General features: G+C 38.5%; 1 protein-coding gene across 5 annotated transcripts in view; it reads left to right on the plus strand.

The window, feature by feature from the left end:
- The window catches only part of CUNH2orf76 (chromosome unknown C2orf76 homolog), a 59,269-nt gene that overhangs the window by 10,906 nt on the left and 29,955 nt on the right, over nucleotides 1-18,408 (plus strand). For 4 of the 5 annotated variants that reach the window (XM_039872679.1, XM_039872678.1, XM_039872682.1 and 1 more), the window contains exon 2: nucleotides 17,415-17,482. In XM_039872679.1, coding sequence (XP_039728613.1) covers nucleotides 17,462-17,482 — 21 coding nt within the window. In that variant the 5' untranslated portion in view covers nucleotides 17,415-17,461. The remainder of the gene's footprint in view (nucleotides 1-17,414; nucleotides 17,483-18,408) is intronic. The other variant, XM_039872681.1, reaches the window with a different exon arrangement.

The raw sequence follows: 18,408 nt of genomic DNA on the forward strand, positions 1-18,408 counted from the left end.
CTAACAGAGGGAATACCAATTGGGAGGCTTTTCCATTATTCCAAGAAAAAGAGACTAATGGAGATGGAGAGAAATGAGAAATTCAAGATACATTTGGGGAAATATTTATTGATGGATTAGAGAGTAAGGGAAAGGGAGAATGCTTTACTGATGACTTGAGTAGCTTAGTGGATGGTCACATAATTACCAAGATAGGGAAATCTGGGTTGACGTAGGGGTCCGGTTGAAACTGCCGAGTTCAATTTGGGATATGTTAAATGATGATATTTAAATGGAGAAACAAGTAGCCAACTTAATGTCTGAGTTTTGAATTGAGGGTTGAAAATGTATCTTGGGGAGTGGTTAGCATACAGAATGCAGTGAAGGCCATGGGTGAGAATGAGATGGAAGTGCTCATCTAAGGGAAGAGTGTAGGGAGAGAAGAGGCTAGGTATATTTCTGAATCTGGAGAAGCACTAACATTTTGAGGTCTCAAAGAGCCTGGAAGATGTCTAGAAAAGGAGCAGAGCTGTAAGACAGCTGGAGAGTATGGCGTCACAGAACCAAAGAAGCATGAGCAAGTTCTTTAACTGTGTTGAGTGCTTCTGAGAGAAGTTGAGATCATCTTTCATTGACATCAAAGTGATGGGAAGATAAGGACAGACATGTTCAGTGGCTTTGTCCTTATGTTGTTTCAACTGAGGGCGAGTTGCAAAGTCTTATTTAGAATGGATTGAAGAGAGAACAGAAGGTGAGGAATTGGATTAGGCACGTGTAGACGTTTCTATCTTTGTTATTTTATGGGGTAAGCACACTGGCCCTCTGCTGAGGGAGGGGGTACTGCCCTCCAAGGCTGTAGGCTATACAGACATCCTAGAAAAGGTAGTCCAGAGCAAAGGCTGCCAGGGCCTCTGCTCATATGATGGGCAGAAACTCAGAGACTCATGGAAAATTGTCTCCCACTAAGAGCCAGTTCTCATTTCTCCACCATATTCTGGTGAATATTCCTATGACTGTGCCTTTCTGTCAGCCATCCCGGTTAATCTGACTAAAAGGGTCTGGGACTAAATTGGTTCTATTAGTCTCAGACAGCATTTAATTAAGGCTACTCTGAACAAGACTGCAAGCAGCAGGACTAGGCCAAGCTGCAATATTGACTTCAACCATGCCCCCAGGTCTTGATCCCAGCCTGCTGAACAAATCCCAGACATCATCCATGGGCCTTAGAAAACCAGAAGTCTTTCTCCTTTAGTTTCTTTATTGACCTTCTCATTTGGTCCCAGGCATCAATCCAGAGACAGCAGCATGTACCAGCTATTGCACAGACTCCACTGTGAAGCATAAGGAGGAAGTCTAGAGTCAGTTAACTCTCCTGGAAGCTCCCCTAGGTAACCAAGGGCAGTTTTGGGTAGATGCCACTGTTGGTCTGGTAATGGTCATCTGAGAGCTTGCTCATGATGTTTCCTGAAACACCTGCAAGTCTAAGATACAAATAACTGTTTTCAGGGTGATGTACAGGCTTACACACACACACACACACACACACACACACACACTCTCTCTCTCTCTCTCTCCTTCTCCTCCTCCCTGGCCCCTCCTCTCTCTCTCTCTCTGCACACACACACACACACACACACACACACACACACTCACTCACACACACATGCCTCACTCTCACTCTCTCACACACACACACACACACACACACACACACACACTCACTCTCTCTCCCTCACTCACTCGCTCACTCACTCACAGGGCCAGGGGTCTATGTAATGTCCCTGGAAAGGAATTCTTTTATAGTTTCAGCTGGGACCTACATGGTTCGGAGGGCAAAGGTTGTCAGGGCCTCCAGTGTCACCTTTGGTCAGCTGATAGGCTAATACTTTCACTTGAGTTTTCACATTATCGCATTTAGAACTTACTTTCGGAGGGACTGCCTGAGGGCAGTCAGTACAATCTGTCTTGTTTGTTTATGCTACCAGTCGAGTGGCATTTATCCCACAGAATGCCTATGCAGTGGCTGTGGGAATAGGGGTGGGAAAGATAGCTGGAAGTGCTGACAGGTGTTTTAAATGGGAAGTCCAGGAGCTGGGGTATATGTTTCTGATAGACTTGTTGGTAATGGTGATCATATTGTAGTCAGAGCCATCTGTCAGGAGTTGGCAGAATCACGAGTCAGTTAAATTTAAGGTGCTTACAACAGTTTGGGAACCTCGCCAGGGTGTTTTTGCTTCATGAGGTCTGCTCCAGGGGCAGTTCTGAAAGACAAAAGATCATTAATGAGTGATCATCCCCATTCCTATCTCTTGGAGTATCCAGGTTGCTTTCTCCCTAGATGCTGAGGTTATTTCTCTTCTTCCACTTTCACCAAAATCTGTGTGTCCCATTCCGATAACTATAATTTCACCTTTTTTTCTAATTCCTATTCCCTGAAGGGAATTTTTATTAAACTTACAGAGACCCATTATGTCCCCCACTTGGGCCTGAAGTATCCTCGAGTGGTCATTATCCTTGTGATCTAGGACCTTGTCAATCCAATGAGAGAATCCAGGGAGGTGGAGTCCAAGCTCTCAAGGGGTGCTTCCGGGTGGAGGCTGCCTCCTTTTGCTTGGGCTCTAGTTGGCAAAATCATCAGCCACAGAGACCAGTACCTCAGAGAGGTCATTAAGGTTGTGGTGCCAAAAAGTACAGAACATGCTGCAGAGTGCTGCAGCTCTTCATGCAGGCGGTTGATTTTGGCACCACTGAGGGTGCTGCTTTGTGGAGCAGCTAGTATAAAAGACCAAGTAGAATGTCCAAGTGAGGACTGTATCAATCAGGTTTCAGTTGAAGAAGCAGGACCAGTAGGGACAAAATGTAAAGCTCACACATATACCACTCAAGGAGTCTTCTTACTCCATCGTGGGGGCCTACTGAGTGCATCCAAAATCCAGAGGCAGGCAGTCAGGAAGGGCCAATGAGCAGGCTGGCCCTCACAGACACCACCTGAAACCCGTGGTCCCAGGCAGTGGTTAGGAGGGGGAGCTGGGGCAGGGGAGGGCAATTATAGTCCCCACTGCAATTTGGAGTCTCTGGGCTCAGGGAATGCCTAAGTCCTCCCAAAGGGTTTCTAACTGATGCAGTCATGCCTACCCAGGAGAATATCCCTTTTGAGTAATTTACAGTCAGCTGATTATAGATTTTAATTACATCTGCAAAATATGTATGCTGCAAAATGGTCAATGCTCCCTTCTGTCCTCTCTCAGGAAAGACTACCCCTTGTGGCTCATGTAACCAGAAGCATGCTTGAAAGGGCATTTGGGGTATTGTAGTTCAGCCTGGGCACACTGCCATGTCATAGAGCCCTCCTGCTTCCAATATCCAGAGAGTCTCATGAGGTGCTCTGCTGCCTTTTTGGTGATAGGAGGCTGAAGAGCTAGCTGTTCCTTAACGGCCAAAGGGATTAGGCATTGTGAATCCACCCACGCTATCCCAAGAAACTTTACTTGACAAATAGACCCCTGGATTCTGCTGATTGAGGTGTGATAACAGCATACTAAGGTACCATTGAGACAAAGGTTTCTGACTTGCCAATGAACAGGACATCTTTTATATATTGAAAACTATGGACATGAGAGAGTAAGGGCAATTGGGTGATATCTTGACCCACCCACTGGTGACAAATGTGGGAGCTTGTCCTGCTAGCATTTTTCTACCTGTAACTCTTCCCTATAGGGAAGAATCGCCTCCAGCACTATGGACAGGGAAGTATTTATGTGTGCAGTAGAAACAATAATACTTTGAATTGGCTCAAAGGACCCCTGTTCACTAGGTCCTATTATTTTCCCTTCCCCACTGGGAATCCTACCCTAACTCCATTAGCTGAATCTGAGTACCCTCTCCCCACACCAGGTAGAGTAGTGACTTGGGTGCCTGTATTCACAGAGCCATGAAAGTTTGAGTGTCTACCCTCCCTGAAGTTCCCCAGCATACTTGGGTACATAAGGCCTTCAGTCTCTCTGGGGGACAGGGAAACCTCGGCCCTCTCCTAATCGTCCACCTTAAAACATCCTTGGAGGGTGACGGGAGGGATTGGGGGCTGTGGAGAGGGAGGGCAGCTCTGAGCCAGTAAGCAGGGCACACTTTTAGTTCAAGTGACCTGGGTCTATTCAGAATGGCTTAATTTAATGAACTTTTAAGTCACCAAAGCACTAGAACCTCATTGTTGACATGATTTATTTCAGCTCTGGGGACTCCTTTACTCAACAGCTACAGCCACAATACCTCTTATCTGGGGCCATGGACTTGCTGCCTCATTAAGGAGTATGAGCAACAACCAAAACAGCATTGGGCAGCTCGTTTTAATCCTGCCTTTTGCTGTTCATCCTCTAAAGGTTATTTAACCCGTATTTCCTTACACTCACAATGTGGACAAGATCATTTGCTACTATATCCCATGGAGTCTTTTTATATTTCTTAAGCCCCTGGGACTATGTCTTTTCTGTTCCAGAAAGCCATGTTTTTTGCTGGCATCCCATCCTTGTCACCAAGAACTATGAAAAATCTGAGACTTCATTCTACTTGAAAGCTGGCAAGTCAGCCTTTCCTTATACTGGACGCTAGCAGAAGGCATGGGACTCCTGGGTCAGAGATGGTTTACTTTATTACAGCACAGCCAACAGCATGAGCTTCACATTTGCATCATTGCCTCTTGCCCCACAAGGCCACAGCTGTAGAACTCTGAGTGTATGTACTTCACGCAAACTTACCCAACCTTAGTCCAGGGGGAGACATTATTTTTATTATATTGGACAGTAAACAAATCTTCCCTCTGTTCTGAAGGGAGGTGATATCTCAGTCTTTCCAAGCTGTTTGCTATACACACATGTCCTTGAAAGATGGTTCAGAACTAAAGTAGCCAGCACCTCTGCTCATAAGACATGCAGAAGTGTGAGAGACCCATGAATTGTCTCTCGACACGCTGGACCAAGGTTAACTAACATTCTCATTGATGATTGTGAATTGAGAAAAATAGAATTTATATTCAGTGCACCTTGTTTAAGAAGGAAAGCATGTGAAATATTCTTTCCAAATGCTTAAGTCTCTAACCTTTAGGAAAACTCAGATGTTCACAATGGTTAGTTCTCTGAGAGTCTTACCTGCCTTGAGCAGAGAGAACAAATTATGATTTTGTATATTTGCCCCAAATCGAAGGTCACAAAGCCAGGTCTGTTGATTTGTCAGTGAGCGGTGTGCTCAGGGTGAACAGTAATCAATGGTTTATTCATTAGAATTGATTATGACCCTTCTTTAGGATAGGCTAGCTGCTAATGTCATTATGCAATAAAGTGGTTGCAGAATAGAGAAACATTTGTGTAGTTGTCAGATGTAGCTAATATTTATTTTGGACCTGTGCTATCTGACCACCTAAGGTGGAAGGCTTTATTTATTTAACCTATATAAAAATGGTTGATGTTAAATTTTAAAAATTATTACTAAGTATATACATTGAAAATGTCAAAAGTTGAAAAATGAATAAACTTAATTTTTTAATATAATAGTGCTTTGATTTGAATTGGAGAAAAAGGCCAAGAAGTTTTCAAGTGTTTATTTAATCCTCACAGGTTCCTAGTCTACAAATGTATACTTAGTTTCATATTCTAAAAATTATGCTTTTGAAAAATTTAAAGCAAATTTCTGTTAACTTTTTTTTTTATTGTAATGACCAGCTTTTGGTGTTTCATTGTTACCGAGATCTAGTTTTAGAATATTTGTAAAATTCCATCTAAGCGTTTAAAAAAGTTTATGCTTTTGAAGTAAGCCAGAATAGATTAAAATGGAATTAACATTTCACTTGTAGTCATAGTCTTAAATGTGACTTTATTATAATTTGTCATTCTTAGGAACTATAGTTAAATTGAAATTTTATATAAAGTTATTCAAGTTATATAAAGTTATGTTAAGTTCTCTTTAAAAGGGGACCATTTATTAATCAGCAGTATACTAGGTGTTCAGTATTTTTAAGAAGAGTAACAAATGGAATGTAGGTTTTGTTCCTGCTCCTCCTTTGGCCTTAAACAACTTTTTTTTTTTTTTTTGGTAAAATAACATATTTGGATATTATTTGGTAGTTCATAGGATAATTTACTCAAAACTATTAAGATGCAATTTCAGGACATTTGCATATTCAGTGATTTTCATCTTAGCAGTACTCTTCTTTTTCCTACTCTTACACTTGATCATTTATGCTACTTTAGTTTCCTCACATAAAAAAACACTAATCTGTATTTATTAGCTTCTTTTTATTGATTTGTTTCAAAAGGAAGGTGAATGGAGTGCTCTGTAACATTAGTTCTTATATCTAGAGGAAAATTAAGTGTGAGTAATATACATATATATTTTTTGTGTGGTTAGAACATTACTTTTTTGTACTTTTTTCATATGGGTAAGACAAGCTTGAAAGCAAACTTGGTATATGACAATTTTGATGTGATAATACTTAAATTTAGGAGTACATATAACTTTAGAAAACATTTTAGTTAAAATGATTCACTGCAGGAGTCTATTAAAATTCAAGTCAAATACACCACTTCTTGGAAATGTGCCTGCTGAGGAAGGTCAGCCCGTGCATTCTTCTGCCAGGGGGTTATAGAATCTTCATGCTAACTGCCCAGAGTGTTAAGTGCTTTTCTACGCTTAAAGCTTCTAATACTTGGCTCAGTTCAGATTTCATTCTCATACAAAAAGGTCAAGAACATGCTTTCTTCCAATACTGGAAGGCACGTGTACTTTTTATTTTTGGTAAATATAGTCAGTCCTCATTATTTGCAGATTCTGTGTTCGTGAATTTGCTACTCACTAAAATTTTTTTTTGTAATCCCAAATGCAATACTCAGGGCACTTTCTCTGTCATTCCCCGATATGTGCAGAGCAGTGAAAAATTTGAATCATTGAAGTTCACATTCCCAGCTGAGGTCAGACAAGGTGACTTGCTGCTGCCTCGTTCCAGCTCTCACACCGTAAACAAGTGTCTGGTTTGTGCTCTGTTTGGCACCATACTTTTCGTTGGTGATTTTGCTCTTGAAAATGGTCTCTAAGCATAGTGCTGAAGTGCTGACATACTGTCTAGTGTTTCTGAGTGCAAGGAAGCTCATGTGTGCCTTATAAAGAAAATATATGTGTGTTTGATAAACTTTATTAGGGCTTTACTTACAGTGCTGTTGGCTGTGAGTTCATTGTTAAGGAATCAATAATACATGTTAAATAAGGTGCCTTTAATCAGAAACACACGTAAAGTAGGGTTATGTATTGATCAGTTGATGACAGTGTTGTGACCAGAGGCTCATGAGAACCTAGCCCTGTATTTCCCCAGGAGCAGTGGTTCAGTATTCATTAATTCAGTGTTCAGGACCATTTTATAGATTATATCCACTTCGAATGACCAGAATCGGCTGTAGTTACTTCTTTTCTTTCCTTTTTTTTTAAGTGGATAAAGATCAATTTAAAGTCAGTCATCAAGTATTTTGTGAGTATGCATGTTTTGTGCTTGTCATAATGCTGTGCTCTGAGCTTTTTATGTACTGTGCCTAATTTTTCACCTCTGCAGCCCACCCCAAGTGGTTTACAACTCTTCAGCTCAGAACTTTGCCATGGGAGAAGAGCCAGCTTGGGAATGAGAGCAGTTGAGCTGCTAGGGAACCTGGCGGGCAGCTTGTCTTGGCTTTCCCTGACCATTCCATGCTGAATTTCTGCCTACCCTGTTCACACTGCTGGAGCCTGTGCTGTAAAAACCAGCTCCTAGTGAGTGACCTATAAGGACAGAGAATTCTGATCCAGGAGGGGCAGATGCTGGGCAGTGGCCATTCTTGGCTCTGATGATGCACTGGTTACCTGTCAGGGACCTCTGTGTGAGGGGGTTCCTACATGGATTTTGTGTTTGTTTTATTTCTCTTTAAGTTTTGCTTTGCTTTAGATATGACTTTCTCTTCATTATCCCAAACAGCTGGGTAAGGTTCCTGCCAGAACAGGTTTTTTAAGCAGGAAGCCCTAGGCACTGTGACTTTTCAAATCCCCACCCTAGGTCTTTCAAAATGTACTAATATCCTATATTAAATCTAATGTATATAATAATGAATAGAGTTGAGTTGCTATTGAAATGTTATGTGTCTTAGGTATTTAATTAAATGTAAATTTTGATTTTTAAAAATTTTCATATTCTGGAAAAATAAATCCCTCTTCCCACACAGATATCAAACAATGTCATGGCCCTGGAAAAGCTCATAGACTCTGGCTACTATTACTCTAGTGCAGGACATATGTCAGTGTATCCTTAGGAAAGGGAGGAATTCAGGTTTTCTTTAGCCCTTCAGCTCCTCTTTGGGTCTTCAGACCTTGATGGGAGCTCTGATGTGCCTCATGCCACAAAAATAAACCATAAAGCATTCTTTCCTTTAAGGAGCTTGTAGGCTAGACCTTTTAAACAGATGGTTGCAGTATGGCATGACCAGTCGCCGTGGGCAGATAGGCGGGCCTTTAGCAGAGCTGGGGCCAAAGGAGGAGCTGACTGCAAAGGTGTGCTGGAGCAGACGTCCCTGGGACAAATTTTGAAGGATGTTTATGGGGTAAGGAGAAGAGGCAAGGGGCACAGGGAGTTTGGGGAAAATCTTCGGCTGGAAAGGTATGGCAGAGGCTTGTAAACAGTGTGGTATGTGTGGGAAACTATAGGCCGTCATTGCTGCTGGAGTGATACGTGAAAAGTGGATTGTAGCGGTGACAGATACCATCAGAGAGGCAGGGAGGGGCTGTGTGTGGAGGCATTTGTGCCATCTTAGACAAGATTAGACTCATCCTGGGCATGTGACTTGCTTCTGGTGCCTCTGACTGCTGAAAACTTTTTGGATTTATTTGGTATCACTCAATATATATCAGTTGTTTAAGTTTTAACTCTTTCTGCCCTTTACAGTATTTGATAAGGTCTGTGTTGTTAGCTTTTGTTTATTTACTTCTTTAAAAGAAATGGAAATAGCTTCATTTTAAAAATAACTTTTTGTTATCAGAAAAGTGCAAATACAAGTATAAAGGGAAATAGCTTAATTAAAAACACATAGTCATTATTAAAACTTCAAGTAATATTAAAAATATATAAAACAAGTGACAGTCTCTTGGATTTCTACCATTCAGAGATAGCCACTGTCAACATTTTGGTAAATGTTGCTCTGAACATCTATTGTTATGGAGAGACTATACACCTGCTGCTGTTTTATTACTTGTTTTTTTTCATTTACTAATATGTCATAGCCATCTTTCAAAGTTAGTATCCATGGATCCATATCACCCTTTATTGGCTGTAGGGGATTTTATTTTATGGTGTGGCACGATTTACTTAGACAGTTTTTCATTGATGGACATTTAGATGGATTCTAGTTTTTGTTAACTATTAGAAGGACGTCATTGAAAAAAAATCTTCCTTGAATGTACACCTTTGTGCACTTAAAAGGTTTTCATCATGAAAAATTTCAAGCATATAAAAATAGAATAGTATGGTGAAGTATATAATGTTTATGGGTATATACCTAGCTTCAGCAGTTAACAGTGTTCTATATTCCTTTTTATCTACACTCCCATATTTGTTTTTCCTCTGCCAGGGTATTTGAAAACTAATACCAGGCATTATATCATTTCATCTATGTATACTTCAGTCTTTTAAGATAAGGACTCAAAAACAATATCAAATAAACGGAATTAACATTAATTCTTATTATCATCTAATATTATGCAAATTAGGATCTGTGCAAGGTTTAAACATTGCATTGATTATCTCTTTTAAGTCTCTCAATTTATAATCTCCCTCTTCTTTATTTCTCATGTTATTTATTTGTTGAAAAACCAAGTCATGCATTCATTATAATTTTGCATAATTTTGCATGTTCTTCCACACACCGTCATAGTCCATAAACTGAGAGTTAGATCTGGAGGCTTGATTCATTTGTCAAGGTTGGTTAGTCAGTTCTAGTGTTGTCAGTCCCTAATGTGTATCCGTTCTAAAGTTCCCTATCGATTACCTAATGGTTTTAGAACCCATTTTTGAGTTTTGTCTATATTCATTATTTTAGAGTTTTAAAAATGATGATTTTTAGCAACTTTTTATTTTAAGATAATTGTAGATTTATATGCAGTTGTAAGAAATAAACAGAGAGATCTTTTATGCCCTTCACTCAGTTTCCACCAATGTAACTTCTTGCTTGGGTATAGTCCAATGTTAAAATGAAGGAATTGACATTGATACAATCCATTGACCGTATTCAGATTTCACTGGTTTTAAATGTACTTTTGTGTTTGCATGTGCCTTCGTGTGCATACACGTGCATATGTGTTTAGTTCTGTGCAATTTTATCTCATAAATAGATAAATGTGGATAATGCCACAGTCAAGATCAGAACATTTCTATCACAAGCATCTCTCATGTTACCTGATGATAGCCACCTACTTCCCTTCCCCTTTCCTAACCCCTGGCAACACTAATTTATTCTTCATTTCTATAATTTTGTCATTACAAGAATGGCATATAAATGGAATTATATAATATGTACCCTTTTGAGATGGGCTTTTTTTGCATTCAGTTTAATTCCCTTGAGATTTATCAATATTGTTGCATATATCAATAGTTTATTCCTTTTTATTTCTGAGTAGTAGTTCATGATATAGATATACCACAGTTTGTTTGAAGGACATTTGGATTGTTTCCAGTTTTTGAATATTGCACATGAATGAGCAGTGAGCATTTATATACAGGTTTTTGTGTAAACATAGTTTTCATTTCTCTGGCATAAATGCCCTAAGAATGCAATCTCTGGGTTGTATGATAAGCACACGTCTAGTTTTATAAGAAGCATCCATACTCTGTTTCAAAGTAGCTATACCATTTTGCATTTCTACCAGCAATGAATGAGAGATCTCATTTCTCTGCACCCTCACCAACATTTGGTGTTATTATATTTCATTTTAGCCAGTCCAATAGGTATGGAAATTGTGATTTTTAAATTTTATCATTCTTTCAGGGCTTTTTAGCTGTAATTCTTCTAAGAAGAAGAATATTTCATTATCAGCTCTTTGGTAACCTTGAAATTGCCTATATAAGAAAGGCATAAAATATTGGCTGTTTTTCTCATTTCAGTGCCCCTCTCCCATCTTGGTAAGCCAATTTTTCAGAAATTGAAATCTGTTTTCAGAAATCTGTTAGTTTCCAGAGTGACTAATCGGCTTTTAAAAAAAATCACTATGCATTCATGGATTTTTAAAACATTTGATATAATTATCTTCTCAGGGTAAATCAGTACAAGAGAAATTGCTGTGTCAAAGGGTAGGCACTTTTATAATTTTGATACAGATTACCTCACTCCCCTCAAGAAAGACTGTACCATTTTATGTTCTTAGCAGCAGTACATAAAAATATTTTCCTCTACCTCCCTACCAAAACTAGTTTGGCCAGTTTTTTACTTTTTAAAAATTTTTACAAATCTTATGGCAAAATTGATATCTTACTGTTTCTCTTTGCAGTTCTCTAGTTACTAGTAAAGTTGATCATCTTTTCACATTTATTGGCTTTTAAAAAATTTAGCAATTTCCTATTAATTACCTTTAACCACACTTCTATTAGGTTATTGTTCTTTTCTTACATTTTTATGTTGTTATATTAACATTTTTTTGATGGCGGCTGATTTTTATTTTCTTAGAAAGGCCTTTATTACCTTAGGATTGTAAAAATCTGTATCCATTTTTCTGCTGCTTCTATGATTTTACAGTTAAATTTAAATATTCATTCTATGTATGACTTATTTTTTTATAAGGAATGAGGTGGGAATCCAGCTTTACTTTTTTTCCCAAATTTATGACCAGTTTTCGTAATGTCGTTTATTAAATAAACTGTCCTTTCCCCACTAATGCAAAATGCCACTTTTAAACTAAATTCTCTAATATCGCATTTACGTCTAAGTCTTCTGTTGTAGTCCACTGATTTGTCTTTCTCATGCTACTTCAGTATCACAGCTTAAATTATTATAGATTAACTATCCTTTAAAGTTTGTATTGGGATTTGTAAAAATATGAAAAAACAAGCTTATTCATGTATTGCTATTATGTCTGACTATGGCTTTATTATATGTATTAATAACTTGTGTTGCTGGTCTCTTTTTTCTTCTTTTATGACTTTCCTAAGTTTACTCATGTATTCTTCCAGATGGATTTTAGAAATATTTGTGAAAATTTCTCCAAACCACCCTTTTTTAAAATTTTGATTGAGATTTTATTCAGTTTATAGATTAAGGAGAATTGACTTCTTTAGAACTTTGAGCCTTCACAGTTAAGAATATGGTCTGTCATTTCATTTATTCTAATCTTTTTCTTTGTCCTTGACTGTTTTAAATTAATTTATCCCTAAGTTTATTGGTTTTGGTTTCTTTGTCTCTTCATTTGAGGAATGCCTTTTAAACTTGATCAAATTAATTTTTTTAAGTCGGTCAGAACTTCTGGGAAAATGTCACATTTTATAATTTATAACATTAGCTTTCTAAGCTGTCTGTTGAGTACGTTTGCCTCTCTAAACTAGCAAGCTGTATTTCCCACAATCCTTAAGGCAAATTAGATAATGATTTCTTTTTTTCTGATAATAGCTATTATTTTTAGTTACTAAATATAAATTACAATAAATTTCTGATGAAGATATCAGTACATTATTGACCAAAATTAGATATTAATGCAAATTTGGAGTTAAAAAAAATTTATATTTTAATTTTTTAAAATTATAGTTGACATACAATATTATATTAATTTCAGTGTACAACACAGTATTTAGACGTTTATATAACTTATGAAGTGATCACCCTGATAAATGCAGTACTTATGTGATACCGTATATAGTTATTATAATACTACTGACTATAGTCTCCACGCTATACTCTAAATCACCGTGACTGTTTTGTAACTACTAATTTGTACCTCTTAATCCCCTCCCCTTTCACCTATCCCCTTAACTCCCAATCTGACAACCATCAAAATGCGATCTGTATCTATGAGCTTGTTTCTGTTGTTTGTTTTTTATTTTGTTCTCTAGATTCCATATATGATATTTGCCTTTCTCTATCTAACTTACTCCACTCAACACAATACTCTCTAGTTCCATTTGTGTTGTTGAAGATGGTAAGATTTCATTCTTTTTTATGCCTGAGTAATATTCCATTGTATATATATACCACCTCTTCTTTATCCATCCATCTATTGATGGACACCCAAGTCCATCAATAGATGGATGGATAAAGGCTTTCATATCTTGGCTATTGTAAATAATGCTGCAGTGAACATATGAATTCACATGTCCCTTCAAAGCAGTGTTTTGGATTTCTTCAAATAAATACACAGAGTAAGATTACTGGATCCTTCTTTGTCTCTTGTTATAGCCTTTGTTTTAAAGTCTATTTTGTCTTGTATAAGTATTGCTACTGCCGCTTTTTGTTTGTTTCCATTTTTATGAAACATCTTTTTTCATCCTTTTCAGTCTGTGTGTGTCTTTCAATCTGAAGTGAGCCTCTTGTGGGCATCTTTTGTAAGGGTCTTGTTTTCTTATCCATTTAGCCACCATATCTTTTGATTGGAGCATTTAATCCATTTACATTTAAAGTAATTATTGCAAGATATGTTTTTCTTTTTCCTTATTCTTCTAAAAGAAGTTCCTCTAACATTTCCTATAATACTGGCTTGGTGACGATGAACTTCTTTAGCTCTTTCTTGTCTGGGAAGCCCTTTATTTGTCCTTTGATTCTGAGTGATTGCTTTGCTGGGTAGAGTAATCTTGGTTGTAGATCCTTGTTTTTCATCACTTTGAATATTTCCTCTCAGCCCCTTCTAGCCTGCTAAGTTTCTGTTGAGAAATCAGCTGACAGTCTTATGGGAGCTCCCTTATATGTACTAGTTTTTTCTCTTGCAGCTTTTAAGATTCTCTCTTTGGCATTTTAATTATGATGTGTCTTAGGGCCTCTTTGGGTTCATCCTGTTTGGGACTCTCTGCACTTTCTGGGCTTGTAGGTCTATTCCCTTCACCAGGTTGGGGAAATTTTTAGTCATTATTTCTTGAAATGAATTTTGAATTCCTTGCTCTTTCTCTCTCTCCTTCTGGTATCCCTGTTATGCAAATGTTGGTGTGCTTGATGTTGTCACAGAGGCCCCTTAAACTATTCTCATTTTTTTGGATTCTTTTTTCTTGTTGCTGTTCTGATTGGATGTTTTCTGTTATCTTCTAAATTGCTGATTCGATTCTCTGCTTCATCTAATCTACTGTTTATTCTTCCTAAATTAGTCTTCGTTTTAGTTACTGTGTTCTTTATTTCTGACTGGTTCTTTTTATGTTTTCCGTCTCCACTTTTATGTTTTCTATTTCTTTGTTAAAGTTCTCACTGAGTTCCTCTACTCTTTCCCTTGGTTCACTGAGCATCCTTATAACCAATGTTTTGAATTCTGCATCTGGTAGATTGCTTGTCTCCATTTTGTTTAGTTCTTTTTTTGAAGCTTTGTTCTGTTCTTTCATTTGGGACATATTTCTTTATCTTCTCATTTTGGCTTCCTGCTTGTGTTTGTATGTATTAGGCAGAATGGCCTTATATAATAGGTACACTCTGGGGCCTAGTGGCACAATCTTCTTTGGTCATCTGAGCCGGGTGCTCCAGGTATGTCCCTGTACAGGTTTTGTGTGCTTTCCTGTTATAGTTGAGCCTCAGTTGCTGTTTGCTTGTCTATGGGAAGGATTGACCCCTTCGGGCTTATTGGTTATGAGGACTGGTCATGACCAATGGAGGAGTTGTTGTGCAGGGGTGACCATGCAGAGCAGGATTCACTTTAGCAGGTCTCTAGTGCCTGCCCTGTCTGCCTTTGGGTGCATTGTTCTCAGATGTGACCCTGGGTAGTGCTCTGACTCAGACTGAAGCCGACCACTGAGAGTGTAAGCCAGGACCTTCTGGGAGGAGCCGTGCTGCAGACCAGGTTCAGCTGTAACCTGTGTCCTGCCCAGGGCCACCTGGTATAAGCCTCCAAGAAGTCCATAGATGGCTGCCACCCATGCTGGACTTGGATGTGCCTTGAGGGGCCAAGCTGCAAACCGAGGCTGGCTGCTACTAGTGCCAGGCTTGGGGCTGCTCAGCAAGAGGTATGGGGCACACCGAGGCTAGATGCTGCTTATTTAGATTTTGTGAACCTTTGAGAGATTTTAGGAAAGTCTGCAGCATGAGCCAAGACAAGCTGTTTGTATGGAAAATCCACTGGAGGTGGCTTGAGTGGGCCCGGAAGTTGGGAGGGGCAGGGTCTCAGGGACTCACCTGGGCAGGGCAACTAGTGTCAGCTATGTTGCCAGAGACTCAGGTATGGTAGCTGCCTGGGTCTGCATGCTGGGCAGGGAGGTCTCAACAAAGAAATAATGCCCTCTGCTGCACTTCTGTCTGGGAGAAAGCTGCCTCTCCAGCCCTCGCCCTGAAGCCAGACAACTCACTTCCTCCCCATATGTCCTTGGTACCTTTTGAGCAACTGCCCCAGTGCTGGAGCTCAGAGTCCGTCACTGAGTAAGTCCGTGCACGGGCCCCTCAAGTGGAATGTCTCTGACTTCCCTCAGCCCTCTGTTTCACTCAGCCACAATCTCTGCTGGTTTTTACAGCCAGAAGTTGTGGGGACATCTCTTCCTGGCCCTGGAACCCTGGGCTGGGGAGCCTGGTGTGGAGCCGGAACCCCTTGCTCCTCAGGGGAGACCTCTGCAACCAAGATAGTTCTTGCAGTTCTCAACCGCAACATGTGGGAGTGGGACCAACCCATTTCTTGTCTTTGTCCCTCCTGTCAGTCTTGAGGTGGCCCCCTCTGTGTGCCTCCAGTTGTAGGACTTCTGTTCATTCAACTGGACTTTGGGTGACTCCCTGATGGCTGTTCTGTAGTTTAGTTGTAATTTTAATGTGGTGGTGAGAGGGGACAAGCACAGCGTTTACCAACTCCACCATCTTGAGCAGAACCGAATTTGGAGTTTTAAATTGAAAACCTCAACTATTTAAATACAGCATTAGGGCAGCTTTTTATTAAGTGAAAAAAAAAAACCAAACTACAATTATAAAGTAGTCTCATAAGTCATGTATGTGCCAGCCTGCCCAGCCTCTTTGGTTGGAACATGGATAAGATTTGCCCCAGAGAATCTAGTATGTTTATCTGCTGCCTGTATGAACTGTCTTTATGCCCAAATCTATTTTATCCCAAGTAGACTATTAATAAAAACACTACTGTTTGTTGAGATCCTATTATGTGAGATCCAATAACTAACTGGTAACTAGTTAGATCCAATAACTAACAATAACTAGTGTTGTGGTTGAGAGAGTTGGTATTTAAATTAGATCTGTCCAACTGTGACCTCTCTGGGGACTAGGACTATATTCTAGGCCTTCCCAGACTGTGTGGGCGTGTGAGTGTGTTTTGGAGGGCTTCTTTGTTGTTTTGGTGGCTAGGTGAGAGGAAGAAGAAGTGTTCATAATATTAACATGCCTGTTAACACTGCTTCTGAAATACAGAAGTCTTTTATAATATCCCTTTCTCAAGAGATATTTCTTAAGTTGCTCAATTGATTTTAAATTGTAATTTCGTAGATGTTTGCTGAGCTGCTACTGTGTGGTAGAATCTCGAGTCAGAATTTTGGGGGAACATTGTAAACCAGATTTAACAAATAACATAGTAGCTAATACTGGGATTATCAGTAGATTTGTTAACTTAGGCTCATTAACCACTAAACAAAATTATAAGGTGAATCATTAACTTATTGTAGAGGGAAAATATTATTTTCAGTTCTTTAGGAACCACTAATTTAATTATAAATAGTGTGCTAATTATAATTACAAATTATTTTATGTATTAAAACAGATTGAACCTTTGATTTCCATACAAAATGTACTGTATATTCTTTCAAACCTAGTAAAATATTGGTATAAGCATTCTATGATTTAGAGAGACTTTCTAGGCCAAATTAGTGTGGCTTGTAGGTATCTATTATGAAATATTCCAGACACACTAAAAGGCATAAAGTACAATATACTGTTCATATACCTAACATCCTGCTTATGACATAAAATGCTACCAATATAATTGAAGTGCCTGTGTTCTTCCTAATTGCGTAGTCCTTCCTTTGCTTATTATCTCCTTTTAAATATAATAAAAGCTACATTTTCGAACTTTGTCTAAATGGTAGTATACTCTGATTCTTCAACTGGCTTTTTTTCATTCACCATAATATTTTTGAGATTCATCTCTGTTGATGTGTGTAGTTCTAGTCCATTCATTTTTATTGCTTGTACATCTATAATTTATTTTCCTGTTGATGGACATTTAATTATTTCCAATTTTTTTTGCAATTAACAAATAATAATATTATGAATGTTCTTTTACAGTTTTCCTCGTGTACAAGGTGAGAGATTCCGTGGGTACCTATCTATGAATGAAATTGCTAGATCAAAAGGTATGTGTATCTTCAGCTTTACTGAATATTGCCAATCGTCTCCAGAAGTAGTACACATTTCAGTGCCCACCTTTGCTGATTAAATTTGCATCGTTCTACACTCTTGCCAACACTAGGTATTGTCAGACTTTTTGTTAGTTTGATAAGTGATATATCTCTTCATTTTGAATTCCTCTGATTACTAGGAAGGTTGGATATCTTTTTTTATGTTTATTAGTATTATAGGTATTTTTTTCTTAGTGCTTATTGTATATTATGGTTGCAAGTTGTATGTAAGTTGAAAGCATGAAGTAGTTCTACTAGATAGAAACATACCATAGTTTTATCTTTATAGCATTGGCAACTTTAAAGATTTTTTGGAGAAAATAATTTGGGGCGATTTATTGATAGAATATTAGAGAGAGCATGGACTTTGGAATTAAATTGTTATTTGAATCCTGGCTTTGTTATTTATCAGCTTTATGACCTTGGGCAATTTGTGCAATCTTTTTGAGTCTGTTTCTTCATCCTTAAAATGAATATAATAACTCATGGTTTAGTGATAGAATTAAATGAGATAACATTAATACCTGGCACATAACACTAGTACACTGAGGATAAAATAAACATATTCACGTTAAACAGTGTGAAAGATGGTTAATGCTATTGCATATAATTAAATCAACACTGAAATCTGGCAGCATTTGTGATATTAACATGCAACCTGTTGATAGCTGACTCTGATATAAACATATTTCATCTCAGGGCCAAGTGAGGAGACCACCGGCACAGCAAATCCAAAGCAGTCATGTATATGCCATGTATCTGTGTTCGGCAACCCCTCCCTTGTCACCTGTATTCATCTTCTGTGCCCTGTCAGTTTTCTGCCAGTCAGAACGTCACTGACTGTGACAACTGTCCAGGTCTCAGTGGATAAGTGCGAGTAA

The sequence above is a fragment of the Pteropus medius genome, unplaced genomic scaffold (assembly GCF_902729225.1).
Source record: "Pteropus medius unplaced genomic scaffold, Ma_sr-lr_union100, whole genome shotgun sequence".
Classification (NCBI taxonomy): Eukaryota; Metazoa; Chordata; class Mammalia; order Chiroptera; family Pteropodidae; genus Pteropus; species Pteropus medius.